General features: G+C 50.1%; 1 protein-coding gene across 1 annotated transcript in view; it reads left to right on the plus strand.

Moving 5' to 3' along the window:
- Positions 1-306: 306 nt before the first annotated feature.
- VAT1L (vesicle amine transport 1 like) overlaps positions 307-18,198 on the plus strand; it is a 148,734-nt gene continuing 130,842 nt past the window's right edge. The window contains exon 1 of the mRNA XM_040443191.1: positions 307-665. Within this exon, the coding sequence (XP_040299125.1) occupies positions 433-665 (233 nt within the window). The 5' untranslated portion in view covers positions 307-432. The remainder of the gene's footprint in view (positions 666-18,198) is intronic.

An 18,198-nucleotide genomic window follows, 5' to 3' on the forward strand; every position in this document is an offset into this window, starting at 1 on the left:
CCCAGACGTTCGACTCTGTCCATTTCAAGGCGCCGAGCCTGCGCCGTAAATAACAAAGTACTGCGCCGCCCGCCGAGGACACGGCGTCCTCTCTGCGTGTTTTATTCACGAGTCTTGGGCAAGTCTGGGCTCTGGGGCTGCGATCAGGAGCCCGATTTGAGACCGGCTCTGGAAGTGGAGTCGAGGCTTCGCTGGGGCAGGGAGGGGGGGGGGCGGGGAGCGAGGGTGGCGGGGTGAAGGGGTGGGGCGGACGGGGGCGCGGCTCTTGCGAGGATTACGGCGGAGGCTGTGGCCCTTAGCGCGGCTCGCGGAGGCTGCAGCCATTGCACAGCGGAGCATCCCACATTCAACAGGAGGAACCCGCGGGAGAGGAGCCCGAGCCCCCCGCGCCGCAGCCGCCGCAGCCCGTGCGCCCCGCGCCCCCCGTGCGCCATGGCCAAGGAAGGCGTGGAGAAGGCGGAGGAGACGGAGCAAATGATCGAGAAGGAGGCAGGCAAGGAGCCTGCGGAGGGCGGCGGCGGCGGCGGCTCTCACCGCCTCGGGGACGCCCAGGAGATGCGCGCCGTGGTGCTGGCCGGCTTCGGGGGGCTCAACAAGCTGCGGGTCACCAGGAAGGCCATGCCCGAGCCGCAGGACGGCGAGCTCAAGATCCGCGTCAAAGCCTGGTCCAGTATCCGCGTCTTTCTCGCTTTCTCTCTTTGCGCGCTCGGCGCTCCCGGGGCGGGGGTGGCGGAGCCTCGGCGCGGCCGCTGCGCGGGGAAGAGTGGCCGTGGGCGCCCCCTCCGCGCCCTCCCGCGGGTCCCCGAGCCTCCCCGCGGCCGGCGGCCGGCGGAGGCGGGGGAGGATGCCGCGAGGTGGCCCCGCGCCCTCTCCCAGCCGGGTCTAGGGGTGACCGGAGGGGACTGTGAGCTCTCGGCGGGGAGGAACGGGGTGGATGGTGGCGCCCAGCGCCCCGGGGTCTGGGAGATTGCGCGGCGGGGGGCTCTCCGTCGGGTAGGACAGCTGAGCTGCCGGGAGAGGGAGTTTGGTAACACGGTTAAAGAATAATAATAACCGTTGGAGGACTGTGTGCCAGCCATCATTTTTAGAGTTTTAGGTGTGCGATCTTATTGAATACTCCCTGCGACCCAACGAGTTAGGGACCGTCATTGTCCGGCGTTTCATGCGAGGAAACCGGGGCGCAGAAAGAGCGATTTGCCCAAGGTCTCCCTGCCGCCGCTAACTGACCTGGCCAGGATTTCCTACTCACTCTTTTTAAGCCTCTATGCTGTAGTGCTGCCGGGTCTGGCGACAGAGTGAGGGCTGGGGAGGTGCGTTCTCCCTCCCCGCTGGTGCACTCCGCTCCTCTGGCACCCGGGGATGGGGAAAGGCACTGGGAAGCAGGGGCAGGGGCGGGGGGGTTAGGTCCTGGAGCATCTGAGCTTGGTCAGGGGTGAGGCCAAGGCTCGCTCTTCCCCGCCAGCGTCTTCTCTTCTTCTGTGCTTTTCCGAAGAGGAAAAGCAAACAACTGGCCATCTTCTCCCACCCCCCCCCCCCCCATCTCAAAGGGAGCTCAGCAGTCGGAGTACCCTTCCTATTCCCCACTCCTCCTGGGGGAACTTCAGAGTTAGGCCCGCCTGGGATTCCCCTTGGAGTGCTTAAGCCTCTCTGTGTGCTGTCACTATGATCCTTTCTCTGAAGTTCTAGGAGGGAGGGCTCAACCCAAAGGGTTCACTGGATCCAACACTCTGAGTTCTTCATGCAGCAGCATGGGAAGCTCCCAAGGGGAACTTGCCCTCAGCACAGTGAGACGGACTTACTCTCTCTCATGTCTGTGTTTTAAAGTCCCCAGCAGTCACTGCTCTCCGCCCCCCCCCCCCCCCCCCCGAAAGCAGCAGTCAGCCTACCTGTTCTTAGGTTAAATCCCAGACCTAGACTCTGGGGACATACGCAGAGGCAAGACAACAACCACAAAAAAAAAAAACCCCAAAAAACAAAAAAACACCGCAAAGGAGATTCTCCTCCCAGTAGCTACCATGAGAGCAGGTGCAGGACTCCATGGCAGGCTGGAAGGTGGCTGTCAAGAGAAGCAGGCACTGATCCCTGACTCACTCTTCATACATGTAGCTGGTCACAGTCGACTCCAGACATGACTTTTGGGAATTCAGGGTAAGGGAAGAGGCTTTTGCAGACTGGGGAATCCTGTGTAGTTCTATTTTGTTAACTCTTGCTGAACCAAGCACATTGATCCCAGAAGGCAGAGCTTACGTCGGCCCTTTTCACCAATAAATCCCCAATGCCTAGCACAGTGCTTGGAACACAGTGTGTCCCGCATCAGTTGCTGCTGACGGACTAAGTTATTGCTGAAGGAATGGATTGAGAAAAGACGCTCGGACAGGGAGGGTAGAGTGTTTCTTTTTCTTCACTTGCCGGTGAAAGAACGTCTGGCTTGCAAAACTCAAACTGTGTATTTATTGGTAATGCTCCTTTCTTCACCACTGATGAGAAATATGGTATAGATGCCTATGTGTATCTACAGTTTATGCCCCTTCATCCAAATTGGGTTCTAGGACTTCATCAGAGGGGATGTTCAGAGGGTAAAAATGTCGAAGCTACTTTTTAAAGAAGAGAGCATCATTTGCAGTACAAATAGGTCTGGGTTCTCTAGTCTTATGCTAATTGCCTAGAGGCTGATAGGAACTGAAGCATTTTGAAATAATAAATGTCAAGATGAAAGCCAGGAGATTGATTTTCAAAGCCAGATGCACAAGCCTGTTTTTTATTGGAGCTGCGCGCGCGCGCGCGCGCGCACACACACACACACACACACACACACACACACACACACTCTCTGGAATCACTGCAGATTCCCCACCCTAGTTGTTCAGTAAGCCAGCCAGACATGGGGCAACATTTGGAATCCGGTATGGCAAAGGGCCCAGATTGATTTTCATTTCCCCAAGCTGGAAGCAGAGTTCATCGGTTTTGCAAGGGGGGGATTGAAGTAGGTTTGTGAAGATTGCCCGCTGGGTCTTTCCTCCTACACTGGGCTAGGATTGGCAGGCCAAAGATGCCCACTGATTGTAAGTTTAGCCTTGGGAGCCAGGATGACTCATTCTGTGTTTTTATGAATCAGCTGATGGCTTCCTGGATGAAGGTCCCCCTTTTATGTACTCTCTGTTTTTAATGGAAACCTTTTATCATCAAGTAGGATATGCTGTTTGCTTGGGAATAAAGCAGACTCTGTCTGAACTAGTATTATTCAGACCTGGAATGAGGGTCCAAGTTGGTTACTCCATACGTTGTATGGGAATGGAAGAGAAAAGGTTCAGGGAAATGCCTGTTTGATCCCATTTACCCCGTCTCTTTTATGGTGCAAGAAGATAGATATTATACTGGAGCGAATTGAGGCTTGGAGATGTTGAGTAATTTGCTAAAAACATCACACAGATAGTACAGTTAGGATCTGAATCTTCGTCTGCTGTTTTATTCCATTTGTCTCCCTCTGTGGGAGAGCCACAGGAAGTGTGATTTACCTCTCTGGACCTTTGGCAATGCAGTGCCAGCTTGCTTTCCTTCCCTTCTTCAGTGAATATGGCTCCTTTGACTTTTTTTTTTTTTTTTATGTCTGACTTAAGAGAACATTCTCTGGCTAGTTCCAAAGTAATAGGGCTTTTCTCCCCAAAGGGAGACATACTGGTCAGATGCAGCTCAGAAAGAACCGTTCTGGGGAGTGCAGGGCGGGAGGGATTACAGAGTCTTCTAATTGGTGACAAGAGCATCAGCTTTGATGGGGAACCGGTCCCGTCACCCGTTCACTGAGCAGTTTACACGGCAAGCTACTTAAGTGGCCGTGCGGAAACAGCACGTGGCCTTTGGAAGGCGAAGAATCCGGAGGTAGGCCCAAGCCTCAGCACTTTGTATCTGTGTGGCCTCGGTGGACACATCTCGGCCTCTCCAAGCTTGCCACGCCCCAAGTGCAAAACGCAGACAAGATGAACCTCCTGTTGTTGAGAGGATCAGATGCAAAAATGAGACTGGCACTAAATGAGGAGTGGTTGTTGTGACTGTTGCCACCTCTGTTGTCCTGTCTGTGCCTGTGGGACTTATTTCTTTGAGGACTTGGAGGCCGTCATTTTAGTCACGTGGATATTACAGGCGACGTCATGTTACGTTTGCTCTTTGATGAAGACTGAGACCTTCCTAGACAGGAGTCCCAGCCCCATCTCTTGCTAACCATAGGTCGTGGGTCTTGCCCCCTAGAGGCAGAGCCAGACACAAGGCTGCTCTCTTAAGGGTTGATTGAGGGGGTGCGTTTGGGGAAAGGGACATAAGGGGAGCCGGACAAGGGAGGAGCTAAGCAAGGATTTCATCTGCCCGGGATCCCGCCAGGAGTTCTGGGGCATGAATTATACCTTAGAGTCTGACCTCACAGCAATAGGGGAAGTCTCTGTGTTCCCCACGCCCTCTGGCCCCCTGTCGTCAGTCAGGTCTGGGCTGTGGGACGCCTTCTTAGTGGGGGCAGGGAGCCTCTCAGGCAATGGTGACTCCTGTTTGAGCGCTGTTCCTCCAGAAGAGGGAAGGGGGTTGGGGCACTGCACTGAGCCCTGAGCGGCCCGGCACTCCCAGCAGGCGGGGGATGGGTGTGCTGCCCAGGCAAAAGGGGTCTGAATGTGGCACAGATATCGATCGCCCTGTATGCTGGCTGACCTTGAATGTGTCGCTTACTTCTCTAAACTTGAGCTTCTTGGTCTATAAAATGGAGATAAGAATAGCACCTCCCTTTACAGTGTTGTAATCGAGTTTAAATGAGATACAGCGTAGAAAGACCTTTTTGGTGATGCCTGGCATATACAAGTGGTCAATAAATGATAGCTATTATTACATTATTATTCTTGGTTTCCATCTGGTGTCTCATTCAAACTGGAACTTTTGGGGGTGTTAAAGGGGCACTATTCATAGTTACTCCGGGACAGCAGGAGCAGACTGGGACTGTTTTAGGCAAACCAGGGAACACGGTCCCTCCCCTCGCCCCCCGCAACTGCCTTTGCTGCCAGAAGTCTTGTCACAGTGGGGCTTTTCTTGGACAGGAGCTGGGAGGATTTGAGGCTGAGGGTCTCCAGGCTGGGCTGCGGAAATATATTCAAGTGGCCATTAACAAGCCTTGTCTCTGGTTTGTGGCTCAAATTGGCTTGTGATGGAAAGGCACTAATGGATCGGGGACAATTTATTTTCCCAGACTGATTTACAGAGAGAGGCCACATGAAACTGCTAGAATGAGAGCAGTTGGATGAAAAATGGTCCCAGCCGGTCATGGCTGCATTGGCTGATCTGAAAATGGGCCGAGGGCAGGCCACACGAAAGGAAGGCCAACACACGGTGGGCTTCTAACGTGTCACGGAGGTGGAGGGCATCGAGCCAGGGGAGGGAACTCACGCTTAGTCAGCACTCCTGAGGAGCCAGGAACTGAGTTGCCTGCCAGGGGCTTTGTTTCATGTCATCCTAGGGACGACTCCACAATATCAGTATTACTATCTCCATTTTCAGGTTGGGAAACGGACATTCAGAGCCATGTTAAGATCACAAACGGCTACGTGGAAAAGCAGTGTGAAGGGCCGAGCCAGCTTTGTTCCTGCACTCTTTACGTTTGGGAAAATCAGAGGGATTCGGTGACAAAGGCACAAGAGGGAAAGGACAGACAGTGAGGGACCAAGAGGTAGAGAGAGGCAGGCCGACACAAAGACTGGAAGCGGGAACACAGAGAAAGACCAGGAATGCATTTCACTGACCTAGAGCGTAACGGGTAGGACTCAAAGTTGGCACGGTGCCATCTCGCCCCCCCCCACCCCCAAAATGGCCATTTGTATTTCTAAACCACGTCCACTTTCCCTCCGTTGCTGATCTATGGGACTCTTTGGAGACCTACTTAACATCAGATGGCTAGGACTGTTGACCCAGAATACCCATGCTGATGAAACACAGTCATCACTCCTCGGATCCACTCAAGACATTCAGGTTTCTTCCTCTGCCCACTTTGCCTCGATTGGGCCACTGCGACGTTGGCAACTTGCCTGTACAATATCCCCAAACAACGCGGCATTAAACTGTCACTGGTGAGGCCCATCTAATGAAATATGGCCAGTAGTATCTTTCCTGTGTTTATTCACATAAACAAATGGAGTGCAGGAGGTTAAGTGACACGAGTGCTTACAAAACTGAGAAATCGCTTGGACGGTCTCTTGGCCAGGAAGCCAGGCCCTTGGCTTGGCCAGGAAGCCACTCTGCCATGATGATTGGAACAAAGTGTTCTGGATGACTCTGTATCGGAGAGAGATACGAGGATTTGACAGGAGAGGATGACTCTGACTCACACCGAGCCCTGCTTGGTGATGACGCGAGATGGAGACGCTACTTCGGGGATCTTATTTATCCGGGAAAATGTGCATCTTCCCTTTAACTGGGTCCTCCGCGGTGAGGGCGGGGTAGGGGGGTGGTGGCTGTGTCTTCTCTTCAGCCGATAATGGAATGGACTTCTTGCCTCCCCAGCAATTGGAGGAAGAAAGGAAGCCCAGAATCAGTGCTTCTTGTGTTTCACAGAAAAAGGAAGTATAGGACATCTTACGGAACACCGGACGCGGAGCAGGTTCCCAGAAACGGCAGCCTGATCTCAGAAGAAACCAATGGCAGGTGGCCCATGACGCGCAAAGGGAGTGACGGCTGATATTTACGCTCACCCTACCCCTACCCCTCGCCTGTCTTAGCTGCCACAAAGCTCGTTGTCCTCCGCGTTACATCGGACCCTCATAACCCCCGGAGGTTATCGTGCTTAAGAAAGCTGCACTGCAAGCGGTGAGAAGCTACAGCAGATCCGAGTTCAGACCCCAACTTGACCCCCCCATGGCCGGGTGATCTTAAGCAGACAGTTCCTTCCACTTGCCCATAGCCTCGCCTTGGTAATTACACCCACGTGTTGGTACTTGTGAGACCAGCTGAGAGTCTGTCACGTCCTGACTGCGCCCTGCACATAGCGGGCGCTCAAGGAAGGCTATTTCCTTCCTTAGTCAACCAGGCTGTAAAAGATGGGCGGGCACTTGACCCCACCCTCTGGTCCCTGGTCCTGCTGTGCCACCTCCAGACTACACTGGCACCAGGGGGCAGGGTGCTGGCTTTTGAATCTAATTTCCAGGGTCGGCATGCATTTGGACTGACCTGTTGCGACCCTCACTCTCGATGGCCCTCTGCCTGCCCACCCGAGGGCGACAGTAGGGATTTCTAGGATAGCTGGATGTGCAGGACCGTCAAGCCTCTGGAGTTTGGTGTGCTCTCATTCAGAGGAACCCAAATCCCACCACCTCTGGGCACATCACTAGCATCCAACACGGACAACAGGGCTCACCCAGGCATGGGGAAATGGCGCCCCCATGACCCCACGTTCCTGGCACTTCTCTCAATAGGGAGCTTTTTTGGCATCTTGGCATTCGTCATAGAAGAAAAAGTTTAATTAGAAACAAGACGAGCCTCCTCACAGGAAAAGGGTAGCGGGCGTGTAATCTCAAATTAGTTTGATTCCTCTGGGTGTGATCTCACACAGAAAATCGGTTGGAGCTCTGGTATTAAAATGAGTAAATTCAATGTTTGAAGGCCCAGGAGACAAAATTTATGCTTCAGTGAAAGAGGCTGTTTCATCTCTGAATGTTATATTTTCTTGATGGAAACACACAGGGAGCTTCTGTCCTCAATCTCATTCTGCCAGTGACCCTTGATCCCTCACCCAAGCCTCATCCCGATCATTGTTCTGGAGCCAGGTGTGTGCGAGACGGTGCTTTCCTAGACCAACCCCCCCCCCCCACCCCCCCCCGCCCCGGGAAGTGAAACAACGGGCCCGCTTACTCCTGACTTGTCTAAATGGCTGTAGACCCCAGAGCCCAATGCAGGATAATTGTCTTCTGTGAAGGGAATGATAATGATTCATTCCTCGGGCCGGCATGGACAACATACCCAGGTGGGAAGGGAAGGACGTATGCTTTCTGGTTATAAAATAGTTAATGCCTGGAATGAAACAGACCTGGATTCGAATCTTAGATCAGATCATTTTAGCAACCTATCTAACCTTAGGAAAATGACTTAGTCTTCCATTACCTCAGTTTGCTCATCTGTGTTATGGGTACCATTATAGTACTCAGGGGGTAATTGTGTGTGTGTGTGTGTGTGTGTGTGTGTGTGTGTGTGTATAAAAAGGCGTAACACGTCTAAAGTCTCTAGCGATGAGGTTGGCATTTTCATATTTGATGAATGAATGAAGTCCTTGTCGTGTAGTATATGCTTCATATATGTTAATGGTAGGGAGAAGAAGTAGGACATTAAAAAGTCCCAACTTTACGTAAAGTTTTCTGGATAGAGGCCCTAATCAGACTCCAAAACGCTAACATCCAAAGTAGCCCCAGACAGGATATGGCATCATGCCATGACGTACACAAGAAGACTCAGATGAATTCCCGAAGGAACAAGAGAGGAGACGGAGGCACAATGCCCGGTGCTCCTACCGTGGGCCAGAAGCCGGGCTAAGCACAGAGATCTTCTGCTCTGACTTCTCTTTTCCTTTTCTCCGCCATGCTGACCATCGCGATGACGTTGTCTCTGGAATTCTAGGCTCTCCCCTTTCCTTTCCCTTCCATCTTGTGTCTTCTCCTCATGAGTTAGCTTCATGTGCTCTGCCTGCAACGAGCTTCCTTCTTGAGACTTGGAGAGATGGCAGCCTTCTGCCCCAGCTGCCTCGTGCGAGTGTGGCAAGCCCCAGAGAGAACGGTTTTCTCCCGCTTTCCATACATCGAGGAAGGAATCTTAATGGCCCTCTGTGAATCACATATCAGCCCCTGGATCTCTCTCTCTCTGTCTGGCCCAAGGGGTTAAGGTGCTGTGATTGGCTACATGTGCATCTCACGTCCCCCTACCCTGATCTAGAAGAATGGGACACCTTGATTGATTGCCTTACCAGGAACACATGAAGAGTGTGTGTGTGTGTGTGTGTGTGTGTGTGTGTGTGTGTGTGGGTGTGTGTGAGGGTGTGTGTGAGGGTGTGTGTGTGTGTGTGTGTGTGTGAGGGGGTGGGGACATATTCCAAAAGGAATGGAGGGCAGTCACCAGAAGAGAGGGGTAAAAGATACACCCAACTGATCAAAATGGCAGCCGTCATGGGTGATGGGAGACTCTGTTCTTCACCACAAAAAGTGAAGGGTCAGAGAGGGGACTGGAAGGCAGCTCCATTTCCTATCCCGGGACATTACATTCTCAGCACCAAGTTGTTGAATCATATTAAACGACATATATATAATATTTCCAACTGTCAGGCCCACTGTCTTTTAAATCTATTTGGTAATCTTGGAAATTCTAGAAACTTTCTCTATCATCACTTCACTGGTGAGCACCAAGCCTGGTGCTTGGTTAACAGTAGGCACTCGATACATGTTTGGGGAATGAGCGAATACATGACCGACTGTCCCCCAAATGTTAGATGTACATTTCAACAGAAGTTGCCTTGCCACTTGTAAACACCAACAGTGTTTACTTTCCTGATACGGGTGGTAGCCGGTCCACACAGGTGTGGCTTCAGGCTCCCCTCTGTCACCTCGGCTTCCTCTGACAGGAGGTCTAGATCTCTCCAGCCTGCGGGTCTTTTCGCAGAGACTGGCGAGGACACCAAAGGAGCTACGTATTCAGACAGTTTTACCTCTCCTTCATACAATCTGTTCTCTTGAAGCTGGATGTTCACTTTTTGAATTCTCTAATCACTCCTTTCCCTAGGCTGGGAAATGCGGGTCTCTGACTTCTCAAGATGCTCTGTAATTTTCTCCTTATTGACATCCCGCTGCACCGAGTGCTGGAAGCCAGGGATCTTGAAGACAACCCATCGTGCTACATCTGGGGGTTGTTATTCCGTTATTCCAGGAGCACTTACTCGAGCATTCCGGCTTGTCCCCCCGGGGACCCAGGCCCCAGCAGCCTGGATGCTAAAATGAGATTTAACCAAACTAAACCTACTGTGGTAATCATATCACGATATACATATGTATCACATCCATACGCTGTACTCCTTAATCTAATGCAATGTTATAGGTCAGTCGTATCTCAGGAACACTGGGAAATAAATATGCCTTTCAAACTACTAGGGGAGAAAACCCAGTGTTTGAAAACAAACGGTATGTCCATGGCTCTGTTCCTACTTTCCTTGGTAGGTATCAGGACCCTCCCCCTTCAAAATCTGCCAGGTGGGTGCAAGGGTTTCCTAGGGGGTGTTGCCCTGACGCACCTCATTGATTCTGACCCCCTGCTATTGTCCTGTCCTGCCCCTCCCACCATAGCTGGAGCCATCTCACCAAGTTCTCCCATTTCCTCTCCATCCCAGGGGGTGCGGCCCTCCCTGTAGGCTGTGGCACCCTTTCTACTCCATTTATAAGCAACGTATGCCACCTTAGGTACGCATGCCCCTGCTTTTCGGAGCCAATAAATGTAACACTCTTTCCTTAATTACTCATCATCGCTATTATCGTAACGACCTTCATTGAGTACTTATGTTACAGGTTTTATAGGAATTTCTAGGGTACCAAACATGTCACAGATGAAGACGCAGGATCAAAGGGGTGAGGGAACTTGCCAAAGATCACGCAAGTAGTGAGACAAAGAGAGCTGATGTTGACTGAGCCCGGGTCTCTCTCCAGGGCTTCATCTTCATGGATTTCGTACCCATTTTTCCCTCCTCTGTCCTAGACTCAAGCCCCTGGAGGTGAAGGGTGATATACCACATATCAGAATCAAGCCCCTTCCCCCCTTGTATTGCCAGAAGTGTCTTCGTGCAGACTTACGTGCTCCAACCTGTAGGTCCCTTAGGATGATTGTTTTTCTTTTCCCCAGAAGGCTTAGCTATTCAGGCACAGAGATACAAGGTGGGCAGCCCCACTGGCCCAGACAGTCTGAGTTCTACACTAAACTGGTGAGGCTTTCAGGCTGTGCTCTGTGGCCGCCTCTCCTTCCTCTCAATACAGACACGCGTACTTCTTCAGACAGACTGTCCGTCAAATTACAGACTTTCTTTTCTTGTCTTTTCTTTTTTTTTAAAAAAAGAATTGTTTTTCGGAAAGAATTGTTTTTCATTTGTTTATAGTACACCTAGTTCTATCAGCTAACGGGGAGCTATTAATGGGGAGCCACCGTTCCTATGATTGGTCTGAATGATCTTGTAAATGGATTCTTTTTAGCCTCCCAGCTCAATTCACTAACGTTGTTCTTCCTGGGGACCTTGGAATAAACTCTGAGTCGGCATTTCGCAGCCAGAACCTGGGTCGCTAAACGCAGCTAGCAATGTGCCCACCTTCCTAAAACAGCCCTTCCAAGTTTATCTGCCTTCAGATCCATGAGAAACTTCTCTGCCTGACCGTAAAGGAGAAGGTCCTTTCTCCTGGGACTGTTCCTTCATGGGAAGTGGATAGCAAAGGCAGTTTTCACCCACCCACCCACTCCCTTGGAGCCTCAACCTCTCTGTCCTCAGCCAATAGCACGTGGGGGAGACTTGACTTCTTCTTTTTGCTCTTTTGGCATTGCCTTTGCTTTTCCCATTCTTCTTTTCCCTTTTGTGTCCTTGATGTAGTTGGGTCTGTTCGCTCTTGAATAGAAGCCCAACTTCCAACGGAATTTCAAAGCACTGTCAAATTCTGTCGAGTCCTTTGGAAAACACCAAAGCAGGTCGCATTTGTGCTACAGAGAAAAACCCCTCAAAAATTTCCTCTTCCCATGTCCATCCTCTGTGCCTCCTGCTAACCTTTAACCTGGCCCCCGTGCTCTTCAAACTCCCCCAGACTCGCAAATCCTACCCTTAGATTCCTGGTCTCGTACATTTATCTCTGCTCACCTTTCACACCTATTCTTTTACCTTCCAGAAGTAAATCTTTGCTTTTCCCAAAGCACATCAATCAAGCAGGACTTTGATCTTCTCAGTCCCCCTCCACCCTTCCTGCTACACCGACATACTCAGTAAGGCTGCCGCCAAGCATCGAGCACGGCTGAGCTCGTTCTCTTCAGCAAGAAGGAAGGAAAGAGCTTGTATCATTCCTAGCTATTTTCCTACTGACCCCTTCAGCGGAGGAATCGTTTTCTGCAAGGCCAGAACGTGCCCTATGCTAAGCAGTGAACACTGAGAGAGGTGTATTTTAAGACAAACTCTGCCTTGGAGTTGCTCATGATCTGTGGGGAAGACAATAGGATAGTGATGCTGCTCCTGCTTTCTTCTTCGGTTAATTACATTTAAATATTAATTAACTAAAGTTAAAAGTTCAGTTCCTTAATCACTCTAGCCACATTTCAAGTGTTTGGTAACCATATATGGCCAACGCCACCATACTGGACAGCACAGATGCAGAACACTTCCACCGCTGCAGAATGTTCTGTCGCACAATTTGCTACTCTAGACTTCACCCCACTTATCCCCCCAATTGAAACAACTGTTTTACTAAATGCTGTTTTTAACAGCAGCAACGCCTTAAGGGATAATGTCACATCATAGCAAAAACGGGCTGTTTCTCTGCGGAGCCCCCGCCTCTCTGGGTCTCCAGGAAGGAGTCAAGCAGGAAGCGCCTTGCAATGTCTGACACTGGCTTCTCCCCGCCACTTAGAGGTTGGATGAGGGAGAAGAGGTTGCGAGAACAGGAGCAAAGAATACAACCTTTCCTAAGTGATGGTTTCTTGGGGATGCCTCCGTGATTCCTGCTAAGCGAGTCAGTAACTGCCCTCTGTGCTAGCTATGACCTTTGTACCGTCTCTTGTTAAGGGGACTGTCGCACCATGTAGTCATGTATTTGTCCTCTCCGAACTCCTGAGAAGCGGAGATGCCAAGCCCCAAGTCACAGGGGGGCTCGCTGAATTTAAATTGAATTAGACTGAATGTTCTACATAACCAATCACTGCCAGGCACCCGTTTGAAGTCAATGACTTGGTCAACGTCTAACATGGAACAGAGAGATTTTAACCTTTTTAGAAACCTTCTTAGGAACAAATACCCGCTGTGTCCTCAGGAGAGGCTGAGAGTAAATAAATAACTCCGGGTCCAAAAATCAAGGGATTAGTCTTGGGATCAAGGAGAGCTTGTTTTGGACCCATCTGGACCATGCTCTTCTGTTTCTGTTGAAAGCTGGCTCCTTGATATTTAGACTCTCAGTCACTGGCCATTTTGTTCCATGTTAGAATACTACAGAAATGTGTTTTGAATGCTAATTGGGACACAGGATTTGAATGTATTTCCTCTCTCAGAGGGAATCCAACTGACTTGTACAACCGTAGCCCAAACTGTGCTGCCCTCACCATCATCCCGATTTTGTGGATAAGGGGACCTGGGTGGGGCAACAATAGCGTTATTGACTTAATGAACAAAATGGTAGATTACAAAGAACATCAGATGTGTCGGAGACCTTCAATAGGTCTCAAATGGCCGCAGTGGTCTGTTGATCTAAAAACAGTGGTGAGACAGGGCGGGCAGGGTCACATGGAGGGGGCCAGTATCGGGAACCCCGGGGCAGCGGTGGGGAGAGGAGAGTCTGATGGAACACAGGTGGCTTCTCTATCCTGAGGTCCATCCGGGACAATTCTGGTTGCTCTCAAATGAGAGATGCCATTTGAGATTTGCCTAAAAGCTGTCCTTGTTTTAGACAATGAGTGGTTTTTTTTTTTTTTTTGGCTCCCCTAGCAGATTAGTATCAGTGTATTCTCACAGTCTTGAGATAACCCAACAGGCACTTACACGAGCCCAAAAAGAAAAAAAAAAAAAAAAAAGAATTGGGAGCTAGATCTTCCGAGACCAATGCCTATTGTCCTGGGCTTTCTCAAGTTATCAGCTGAGATGGAGAAACAAAACCAAAATCGTCAGTTCTGGGGAAATGAGAGAATGCCTCACACATCCACTGCTTTGCCCCCGCTTGGATGTGGAGTTCAGTGCTTTGATGAACTCAGCAACAGCCAGGTGAGAGCAGAGTGAAGAAGACGCATATCCTGCTTTGGGGCCCTCTTCTTCTTTGGGGAGCTGGCAGGGGTCGCCACTGACGCTTCCCGAGCCCAGGGAAGTCCAGACTTCCCACCTGGAGCTTGACATGTTCTCCTTGATGTCCACACCCTATCCAGCATTCTGTGATTTCCCACGGACCCATAGAAAGCCCCGAACTCCAATTTTTCACTGACCTCCCCAGGACTGACCAATCCTGTATGTATTTTGACAACCCACCTGCTTTCACCTTTCCTATTTTTCTTCAGTCTCTGCCCCTTTCTCGGTGCTTTGATCCCTTCAATTCCTGCCTTTCCCTTTCCTCGTATATTCTCAGGTCCCAGCTGAAAGATCGCCTTCTCTTTCGCACCCTCCCTGCCTTAGTTGTAAGAGTGCATGGAAATTTCCTCCTCAGGGACCACCATACAAAGGAGCTTCATAATATGGCCCTTTGTAGCAACGTGGATGGAACTGGAGAGTGTGATGCTAAGTGAAATAAGCCATATAGAGAAAGACAGATACCATGTTTTTACTCTTATGTGGATCCTGAGAAACTTAACAGAAACCCATGGGGGAGGGGAAGGGAAAAAAAATGAGGTTAGAGTGGGAGAGAACCAAAGCATAAGAGACTCTTAAAAACTGAGAACAAACTGAGGGTTGACGGGGGGTGGGAGGGAGGGAAGGGTGGGTGATGGGCATTGAAGAGGGCATCTTTTCGGATGAACACTGGGTGTTGTATGGAAACCAATTTGACAATAAATTTCATATATTAAAAAAAAAAAAAGGAGCTTCATAAATATTCAGCATCAGGGACAGCTGCTCTGTGACCACAAAGGAATAAAACCCTGCAAAGGAAGAATGTGCCACCCGTCTTGTAGTGGATACTGGGGTGCACCCCCCAGAAACCCCTTCTGGGACCCGGGACCAGGAGTGATGGTGGCTGATCAGTCACAGCTGTGCCCCTGCGGAGGCACTGCCCTCAGCCGAAGGAGGCCACCTTGCCCCAGACTGCGCTCCCTCCCTGGGGCAGCTCTCATCCGAGGGTATGAAAGCCTAGTCCCCTGGCCTTGATTCACGACGACCTGTGGGGCCATCGTAGCTCTGGAACTTGCCATGGATACACCGAGTCCTTCTTGCTTCTATGTCAGTGTTTAACGTCATCCTCTACCCAGCCCAGCTGCCCTCACACACACACACAGGGGTTGTCTCCTAGAGTTCTGCCCCTCACACCTCCTGCATGCAAACCTCAGTCTCAGGGTCTGCTTCCCCTGGAACCTGACCTATGATACCTTCTTTGCGTGGAGATGGTGGGCTGGGGGGTGGTGACAATGACCGCGGCTCACATTTATGGAGTACTTCCTGTGCATGAGGCTTCCCGTTTTACACGTACTGTCACATACACGCCGCACCAACACCCCAAAGGGCGAGCACGTTGCTATCCCATTTTTGAGGTGAGAAAACTAAGGCTCAAGGCTTTCAAGCAAATCGTTTGGGGAGGAGCCAGAGGCCCACAGCCAAGGATCTAAATTTCGCTATAGCGATTGCAGCGGGCCACTGCAATCATCCCTTGGGGAAGTCCTTCTGGGGGCCAGTGTTCTGACATCATGGTCATCTTGCGGGACAGCCTATGTCCTGGTGGCCGTGGGAGCTCTCTGCCGGTACTTCTGTAAAACCACCCATCGCACCACACTGCCATCAGCTTTTATAATTTTGGGCCCCCTGTTCGCTCTGATATCCGATACTCAGTATGGAGTAAGTGCTCAATGTGACAGATGAATCGAGAAGCCCCCCTCTCTACAACTGGGAAAACGGAGGGGTGGTCCGTCCAAAGCAAAGCAAAACACCGCAGGCAAAAGTGCAGCCTCTGGACTCACACCGCTCACGTTCCCACCTTGGCCCCGTGAACCTCGACATGCCTCGGTTCTGATCTCTGTAAACTGCGGTAACAGGATTTATCTCTTAGCATTGTTACGGTTGCCGTAAAAAAATTATGCTTATAAGACATGCCTGCTACATAGCAAGTGTCCCATAAATGTTATCTAGCCACAGGTAATTCCTCTTCTCCCCTTGCCCCATCATCAGAGAAATCAGAATGGGGGTTTCTAGATATCCGCCTGCTTCTGGGGGGCCCTCCAACTATCATGAAGCCCTGTGGGAGAACCCTTCTCAGAAAGGGTCCATCCTCGGGGCGCCTGGGCGGCTCAGTCGGTTAAACATCCGACTTCAGCTCAGGTCATGATCTCGTAGTTTGTGCGTTCGAGTCCTGCATCGGCCTCTGTGCTGACAGCTCAGGGCCTGGAGCCTGCTTCAGAGTCTGTGTCTCCCTCTCTCTCTCCTCCTCTCCTGCTTATGCTCTGTCTCTTTCTGTCCCTCAAAAAACAAAATAAATTTTAAAAAAGAAGGAAAGAAAGAGTCCATTCCTTCTTTAGGGGAACAGCTGACTTTGGGCTATTAGAACAGTTTTGCTCAACCCTAAGGGCATGAGCATATGTGCGTGGGCTAAAGCAGTTCTCATTGCTGAGGCCAAGATGTACACATTTAGGAAAAAAAAAAAAAAATATATATATATATATATATACACACACACACACACACACACGCACACCACAGTGATCCTGACATGCATCCAGAAACTGACTGTACTAGAGGCTCAGTCAGGCTGTACCCTCTGTGGGCAATTACTGCTACGGGGGAAGGGGAGACCTGCCATCACCCACCAAGACTGTGGCCTCATGGTCTCATTGAAAACTCGTCAGACACGAACTCAAAGGGTCTAGGAGATGTTTCAGAGAATCGTAAGAGCTCGTGATTTCAAGAAACTTAAAACATGTCAGCCAGTCTCACATTTTAGATTCCCTCCCACGACATCCTTCACCCTCTTTACAAACACCCGAAGTCACTAAGAATGTGACTAGTTTTTGTCAGCAGTTTGAACCTGGAAGTAAATGGCGTGATAACCACATTTTTTCAGAGGATACAAGTTCAGGAGGAAGAGCCAAGTTTTGGGATGAAAGAAGGAGGGTACAAAAAGGAGCCAGACAAACTGGCACAATGAACCTAATCTAATAAGACCGCATTTCACAAGCATGCATATAACCCTTTGGACCAGGATCAAAAAATCCAAGTGCCCTAGAGGCCAATGCCAGAGTTTTCCATTTTCTTACCTATTTAATCATCATCTATTAATTTATACCTTGCCTCATTCCAAAAAGGACTTGAAGTAGCTTAAGAAGAAAGGATGCAGCAACTATTCTCCAAGCGGCATCCCCAGACCAGCAGCGGTAGCATTGCCTGGAAACTTGCTAGAAATGCAAATTCTTGGACCTCGCCCCAGACCTGCTGAGTCCGAAACTCAGCAGTGGGGCCCTGCAATCTGAGTTTTTATAAGCCCTCCTGGGAATTCTGCTACATCACAAAGCTTGAGATGCATTATAATACAGTTTAAGATTTTTTTTTTTAACTAGAAACTCCAAAGCATTCAGAAAGTTGAGACGAAGCTGAAGCTGAATGTTACGATGACAAAGAGAATGAATATATAAAGCCCTGCAGTTGGGTGGGGGTGGGAGGGTGCTGCAAATTTGGCTCAGAGCTTCCTACTAGCCAATGCAAAGAAAAGCATAGAATTGGTTTCTAAAGTGCTGGGATTGTAAGATCCGTACAAACCGGTCCTTGTGCTGAGAGTTGAGGGAAAATTCCTCTGTGTTTCTAAAGAAGCGAACGTGTGTTGTAGCAAATGATATGCTCAACAGTATTCCCCAGTAGGGGAAATGATAGGTTTCGGAAGATGATTGGCCATGTCTCCTAACTGAGCCAAGGATCAGGCAATCCTTGGGATTTCTACTGAACTTGAGATCAAAATATATGATAGGGCTCTAGTGATCTTCATCAACAGAAGTAAGCTGCTGGAAGAAGGAGATACTCATCGCACGGTTCTCTGTGTGGTGGTCTGACAATATTTGGATTCCCACGGCAACTTGGATTTCCCAGTGCTAAAGGTACCGTCAACCTGGGGAAGGAACCAAGAGGCTAGAGATCTAATCCTTTCATAGAAGAACCCCCCCGCCCCCCACCTTCCTTTCAGCTAGAGAATAAAAGGCAGGGGGAACTCCTACATTATCTACTTGCCTCTTCGTTGCTAAACTTTTTTGGGCCAATTTTCTCTCCTATTGGAAAATGAATAAACTATAGCTAGTTGATTC

The sequence above is a fragment of the Herpailurus yagouaroundi genome, unplaced genomic scaffold (assembly GCF_014898765.1).
Source record: "Herpailurus yagouaroundi ecotype Mexico unplaced genomic scaffold, PumYag 190, whole genome shotgun sequence".
NCBI lineage: Eukaryota > Metazoa > Chordata > Mammalia > Carnivora > Felidae > Herpailurus > Herpailurus yagouaroundi.